This window comes from Cebus imitator, unplaced genomic scaffold (assembly GCF_001604975.1).
Source record: "Cebus imitator isolate Cc_AM_T3 unplaced genomic scaffold, Cebus_imitator-1.0 Scaffold121, whole genome shotgun sequence".
In the NCBI taxonomy this organism is placed as follows: Eukaryota; Metazoa; Chordata; class Mammalia; order Primates; family Cebidae; genus Cebus; species Cebus imitator.
Window position 1 is genome coordinate 3,675,366 of NW_016107436.1, and position 7,589 is coordinate 3,682,954.

The 7,589-nt window shown below is 46.0% G+C and overlaps 1 protein-coding gene across 1 annotated transcript in view; it reads right to left on the minus strand.

Annotated features, from left to right (window-relative positions):
• Positions 1–5,354: 5,354 nt before the first annotated feature.
• Positions 5,355–7,589, minus strand: part of CUNH17orf64 (chromosome unknown C17orf64 homolog) — an 11,494-nt gene continuing 9,259 nt past the window's right edge. Inside the window, exon 6 of the mRNA XM_017539838.2 lies at positions 5,355–5,605. Coding sequence (XP_017395327.2) covers positions 5,520–5,605 — 86 coding nt within the window. The 3' untranslated portion in view covers positions 5,355–5,519. The remainder of the gene's footprint in view (positions 5,606–7,589) is intronic.

Below are 7,589 nucleotides of genomic sequence, written 5' to 3' on the forward strand. Positions count from 1 at the left end.
AAGTTGGCCAATTTTTGTATTTTTTTTCTTTTTTTTTCAATCTTGCAGGATAAAGTCTCTGAATGCACAATTTTTGTATTTTTAATAGAGACGGGATTTTGCCATGTTGGCCAGGCTGGTCTCGAACTCCTGACCTCAAGTGATCCGCCTGCCTCGCCTCTTAGAGTGCTGGGATTACAGGTGTGAGCCACCGAACCCAGCGCTAGCCTGTTTTCTTTGTAATGGGGAGAAGGAGTTTCCCTCACAAGTTTGACACAAAAATCCAATGAGAATGGATGTAAAACTCTGCCATTTCTCCTGAGTTACATGCATTTGTGATCATTATTATAAAGGGAAACTTTGCGTGACTCCTGAGAAACTGGGGTGGGAGTGGGTCAGGCAGTAGTCAGGCACTACATTCGCCGTTAGGAGACTTTTCCATTTAAAAGTAGGAAAAGTCATGAGGTGCGTTGGGTCATGCTTGGAATCTCAGTTATTTGGAAGGCGGAGATAGGAGAATCGCTTGAGACTAGGAGTTTGAGGCTGCAGCGAGCTGTAATCATGCCACTGCACTCCAGCCTGGGCAACAGAGTGAGACCTCATCTCTTAAAAAAAAAAAAAATGACTGGGTGTGGTGACTCATGCCTGTAATCCCAGCACTTTGGGAGGCCGAGGTGGGCGGAGTTTGAGACCAGCCTGGACAACATGGTGAAACCCTGTCTCTACTAAAAATAGAAAAATTAGCCGGGTGTGGTGGCGCACACCTGTAAGTCCAGCTCCTTGGGAGGCTGAGGCAGTAGAATCACTTGATCCCGGAAGGCAGAGGTTGCAGTGAGCTGAGACTGGACCTTTGCACTCCAGCCTGGGTGACAGAGCAAGACTCTAAGGTTAAAAAAAAAAAAAAAAAAGCTTCAAAACCAAGCCTCACTTGTTGCCCATTTTCACCTTAGGCGTTCCGATTGTTCTCATGGTTGGTAATCGCACCCCTGGCCCCCTTCTCTTCATCTAATGCCCACGCTGGTGGGTTTGCACACGCTAGTTGAAAGAACAAGGCTGTCGTGTCCCATAATTTCTCTAGGTGGCAGTTCTGCCTGGCCTACTGGAGACACTTGGTGTTTTGGACTGTTCCCAAAACGGCCACATTTCACTTGTCAGTGAAATCTCTCAGGAGTAGAAAACATTGGAAAGCCCATAGTCACCATGGACATCCTCCAGCCTGGCCTCCTTCTCTCTGAAATCCTCCCTGCTTTGACAAAACTATCAGGGTCTAGGCAAGCCAGGCTGGCCCCAGGCCTGTGCCTTCTCTTCTCTTGCCACTTCTAGAGGTGATGATTATAAGGAAGAAGGAAATGGTGCTTCCTCCCCACTTCCCCCACTTCATGCTTCCCTGAACTTGTTCTTTGAGACTAGTTTGATACTCATTTTAGCATTGTAAGTCTATGACGATACTTCTGAACACAAACTGAGGGAGGGAGGGAGAAGGGTCACACAGATCTGTCCTGGCGTCTCCTGCTCCAGGCCAGCCCTGCGCCCTCTATGCAGCTGCCTCAGGCAGAGCCCTGGCAAGCATGGCATTTGTGTTTTGGGGAAATGATTGGACCCTCCTAGAAATGACTATCATCTACCTGGTCTTTCTAGCTGGAAACAATGCACCACCTTCCCTCCCCTCCCTCCTCCCTTTCTCCCAGTTTCACCAGAAACTGCCCATTTTCTATAATCTCATACATTACTATTCTCCCTTTTCTGCACACTTTCCATTGCCTTTTTGTACTCCAGGGGTAGCAGGTTACAGAGGCTACAAGGGTCACAAAGGGGATCTAAATGAGTGAAGAGGGACAATGTGGAAGGCAACAGGGAGGGGTGCGAACTGCGGTGAATGGGAAAGCATATCTGTGAAGCCTACACAGCTCCTTCTCGGCCCAAGCCCGTCGTCATGTGCAAATGCAGGTCCAAGTGTGGGCAGTTTTTACAAGAAACCAGAAATCTGTTATTTTTAATGTGAGATATACCAAGTTCTAATATTGGCAACTAATTTTTTAAATGTTTCTTTCCTTCTCCTTCCTTCTTTCTTTCTTTCTTTCTTCTTTCTCTTTCTTTTTTTCTTTCTTTCTTTTTTTCTTTCTTTCTTTCTTTTTTTCTTTCTTTCTTTCTTTCTTTTTCTTTCTTTCTTTCTTTCCTTCCTTCCTTCCTTCTTTCTTTCCTTCTTTCCCTCCTTTCTTTTTTTTAATTGAGACAGAGTCTTGCTCTATTGCCCAGGCTGGAGTGCAGTGGTGAAATCTCGGCTCACTGCAACCTCTTCCCCCACCAAGTTGACATGGTTTAACTTCATATCCCTAGCCAAATCTCACCTCTAATTGTAATAATCCCCACATGTTGTGGGAGGGACGCAGTGGGAAGTAATTGAATCATGGGGGTGGGTTTTTTCTATGCTGTTCTCGTGATAGTGAATAAGTCTCATGAAATCTGATGGTTTTATAAAGGGGAGTTCCCCTGCATATACTCTCTTGCCTACTGCCATGAAAGACATGACTTTCTTTACTCCTCATTCACCTTTGGCATGATTGTGAGGCCTCCCCAGCCATGTGGAACTGTGAGTCAATTAAATCTCTTTCCTTTATAAATTACCCAGTCTCTGGTATGTCTTTATTAGCAGCATGAGAGCAGACTAATAGAGTAAATTGGTACTGGGTAGTGGGGTGCTGCCGAAAATGTGGAAGCGACATTGGAACTGGGTAACAGACAGAGGTTGGAACAGTTTGGAGGGCTCAGAAGAAGATAGAAAAATGTGAGAGAGTTTAGAACTTCCTAGATACTTTTGAATGACTTTGACCAAAATGCTGATAGTGCTATGGAAAATGAAGTCCAGACTGAGGTAGTCTCAGATGGAGATGAGCAACTTGTTGGGAACTGGAGCAAGGTGACTCTTGTTATGCTTCAGCAAAGAGACATTTTATTTTCCCCTGCGGCAAATGCCCCTGCCCTAGAGATTTGTGGAACTTTGAACTTGAGAGAGATGATTTAGGGCATCTGGCAGAAGAAATTTCTAAGCTGTAAAGCATTCAGAAGGTAATTTGGGTGCTGTTAAAAGCATTCAGTTTTAATGTATTCACAACAATATGGTTTGGAATTAGAACTTACATGTAAAAGGGAAGCAGAGCATAAAAGTTCACAAAATTTGAAGCCTGATTGTGTGATAGAAAAGAAAAACTCATTTTCTGGGGAGAAATTCAAGCTGGCAGCAGAAATTGGCATAAGTAAGGAGGAGCCAAATGCTAACCCCCAAGACAATGGGGAAAATGTCTCCAGGGCATGTCAGAGACCTTCTTGGAAGCCCTCCCTTCTCAGGCCCAGAGGTCTAGGAGAAAAACATGTTTTCTTGAGACAGGTCTGGGGCTCCCCTGCTGTGTGCAGCCTCAGGATTTGATGTCCTGCATCCCAGTTGCTCCAGTGTGGCTAAAGGGTACAGCTTGGGCCATAGCTTCAGAAGGTACAAGCCCCAGGCCTTGGCGGCTTCCACATGGTGTTAAGCCTGTAGGTACCAGAAGTCAAGAATTGAGGTTTGGAAACTTCCACTTAGATTTCAGAGGATGTATGGAAATGCTTGAATGTCCAGGCAGAGGTGTGCAGCAGGGGTGGAGCCTTCATGGGGAACCTCTGCTAGAGTTCCCACTGGGGCACTGCCAAGTGGAGCTGTCAGAAGAGGGCCACTGCCTTCCAGACCCCAGAATGGTAGATCCACCAACAGCTCACTGTGCACCTAGAAAAGCTGCATAAATTCAATGCCTGTGAAAGCAGCCAAGAGTGAGGCTGTATCCTGCAAAGCCACAGGGCCAGAGCTGCCTAAGACCATGGGAACCTACCTGTTCCATCAGCATAACCTGGATGTGAGATGTAGAGTCAAAGGAGATCATTTTGGAACTTTAATATTTGACTGTCCTATAGGATTTCAGACTTGCATGGGGCGTGTAGCCTCTTCATTTTGCCCAATTTCTCCCACCGGGAATGGGTTTATTTACCCAATGCCTGCACCCCATTGTATCTAGGAAGTAACTAACTTGCTTTTGATTTTACAGGTTCATAGGTGAAAGAGGCTTGCCTTGTCTCAGATGAGACTTTGGACTTGGACTTTTGGGTTAATGCTGAAATGAGTTAAGACTTTGGGGAACTATTGTGAAGGCATGACTGGTTTTGAAATGTGAAGACATGAGATTTGGAAAGGGCTGGGGCCAAATGATATAGTGTGGTTCTGTGTCCCCACCCAAATCTCACCTCTAATTGTAATAATCCCCACATGCTGTAGGAGGGACCCAGTGGGCGGTAACTGACTCAATAGGGGTAGGTTTTTTTCTGTGCCATTTTCATGGTAGTGAATAAGTCTCATGAGATTGGATGGTTTTACAAAGGGGAGTTCCCCTCCACATGTTGTCTTGCCTGTTGCCATGTAAGATGTGACTTTGCCCTCATTTGCCTTCTGCCAAGATTATGAGGCCTCCCCAGCCACGTGGAACTGTGAGTCAATTAAACCTCTTTCCTTTATAAATTACCCAGTCTGGGGTATGTATCAGCAGCGTGAGAAAAGACTAACACATGGCTTCAAGTGATTCTCCCACCTCAGCCTCCTGAGTAGCTGGAACTACAGATGCGTGCCACTGTGACCAGCTAATTTTTTTGTAGAGATGGGGTTTTGCCATGTCGCCCTGGCCAGTCTGAAACTCCTGCACTCAAAGGATCCTCCCACCTCAGCCTCCCAAAGTGCTGGGATTACAGGCATCAGCCACCATGTCTGGCCTTAAAATGTTTAAACAAGTAGAACATGACCAGGGACAAACAAAACACATCAGTGGCCTTACTTTAGTGCACAGCTTGTGGATTTGTGACTGCTGGCTCGAGCCACCATGTTAGCTAAGACAGTCGGTGTTGTTTCCTCTTTGATCTCCTGCCTCTAGCCTCGCTGTCTTCCATGCACCTTGCTCACAGTGACCACAGCATCTCCCCAATGCCCTCATCAACCCATTTATTCCACCGCTCGATACCTCCCTTGCTACTGCCCATCCCAAGCTACCGACAGAATGAAGCCCAGACGATGCAGGTAGGCTGCCAGGCTTGCCATTCTCTGACCCCAGGCTCCCTTCCTCCCCACCTGTGTGCTCCCCTGGCAAACACCCAGCTGCTTTGTTACCTCCTCTGAGGCCTGCCCCAGTCACCTGTATTTACCTTGCCGTCATGTCTTTTCTGTGTCTGCCCCACTCGACTGTGGTGGTCCTTGACACAAGTGACCATATCTTATTCATCCATGCTTATGTGGGCACCTGCCACTTAGAAGGTGGCTGGCAAGTATTTTTTAAACAAATTAAAAATAATGACTGTTAGTCAAGTAAAGTAGAACTGTCATAAGAATGTTTATTTCCCACCTCATTGATTTCTAATTAAGACCTGAGCATCCTTTTGATAAGGATAATTTTCTTCTTTCCCCTTTTTGGTCCCCATTCCCCATGCTCTGAGAGCCAGGGTGAACTGGTCTTTTGTCCCAGCAGATCTTCTTATGGGTTAGTCTCTGGAGTTTCTGGGACTTCCGTTATCCTCCTTCTCTTGAGTTTTGATGTTTGAGAAAGTTTCCTTAAAGAAGCTGAAAAATGGAAGGTCAGAGACAGTCCCAATGACATCACAAATAGGTATTTCAGTCTGTAATATATGGGGGGTGTGGTAGGGGCAGAGAGGAAGAATAGCAAAATCTTATATTACTTCCAACCTATATATCACTTGGTCTTTTCTCACAGAAACCCTGTAGAGAGATGGCATTGTCCCCAGTTTAGGTATAGGGTAAAACAACGACCTGCCCAGATCTTACAGAAAGTTAGGGGAAGAGTCAGGGCAAAACCCAAGTTTCCTTGACCTCTGGGTCCAGTCTCTGATTCTTCCTTACTCCTTTCTCAGGCCTCATGACCCAATTCCCAATACTGTTTACAAACCCCACTGCCAAGTTTTAATTAAAAATTAACTTTGGGCTGGGCGTGGTGGCTCAAGCCTGTAATCCCAGCACTTTGGGAGGCCGAGGCGGGTGGATCACGAGGTCAAGAGATCAAGACCATCCTGGTCACCACGGTGAAACCCCATCTCTACTAAAAATACAAAAAATTAGCTGGGCATGGTGGCGCGTACCTGTAATCCCAGCTACTCAGGAGGCTGAGACAGGAGAATTGCCTCAACCCAGGAGGCGGAGGTTGCAGTGAGCCGAGATCGCGCCACTGCACTCCAGCCTGGGTAACAAGAGCGAAATTCCGTTCCAAAAAAAAAAAAAGAAAAATTAACTTTATGGCCAGGCACAGTGGCTCATGCCTGTGCCTGTAATTCCAGCACTTTGGGAAGCTGAGGTAGGTGGATTACTTGAGGTCAGGAGTTCAAGACCCACCTGGCCAACATGGTGAAACCCCATCTCTACTAAAAATACAAAAACTAGCCAGGCATGGTGGCACACGCCTGTAATCTCAGCTACTTGGGACGCTGAGGCAGCAGAATCGCTTGAACCAGGGAGGCCAAGGTTGCAGTGAGCTGAGATCGCAGCACTGCACTCCAGCCTGGGCCACAGAGTGAGACTCCTCTGTCTCAAAAAAATAAATAAAAATAAATAATTAAATAACTGACTTTATGAACATAGTGCCAAAGAAACACCACGTATTTATTTTCATTACAAGGACGGACTTGGTGACTCATCTTAGCCCATTCCTGTGGGTCCATGAGATCTTTTGTGCTTTGTCAGGTAATAATGGGAAGAACATAACCTCATCTCTTATGTAGCCTAGCCAAAAACATGAACCCATGAAGACTTTCAAGTCCTGTTTATAGAGGAAAAAGCTAAAAGATGTCAAAAGAAGCAACAGGGAATAAATCAGGAAGGAGGACTGCTGAATAATGGCCTCATCTTTTCAGCAGGTCAGGGATGGAAAAAAAAGAACTTTCTTAGCTTAGGTTTAAAGATTTAAGAGACTTGACCAGGTGAAATGCATAGTTTGAGAAGCCAGTGCAAAAGTTATCTTTGGCTGTTGGGAAAATTTGAATACAAAGTATTTAGTCCGCCTATTAGATGAAATGAAAATATTGATGTGGAAATGCTGATCTGGGACAAGGCATGGTGGCTCATGCCTGTAATCCCTGCACTTTGAGAGGCAGAGGCGGGTGGATCTCTTGATCCCAGGTGTCCGAGAGCAGGCTGGGCAACATGGCAAAACTCCGTCTCTACAAAAAATAAAAAAAATTACCCAGGCACGGTGGTGTGCATCTGTAGTCCCCGTTACTTGGGAGCCTGAGGCAAGAGAATCGCTTGAACCAACAGGTGGAGGTTGCAGTGAGCTGAGATCAAGCCACTGCACTCCAGCATAGGTGCCAGGACTGAAAAACCCATCTCAAAAAAAAAGAGAAAGAAAAAAGAAAGGTTGATACCATTAACTCTAAGCAACTCCAGGCCGGGCACTGTGGCTTTGTAACCCCAGCATTCTGGGAGGCCGAGGCAGATGGATTACCTGAGGTCAGGAGTTCGAGACCAGCCTGACCAATATGATGAAACCCTGTCTCTACTAAAAATACAAAACTTGGCCAGGCATGGTAGCAGGTGC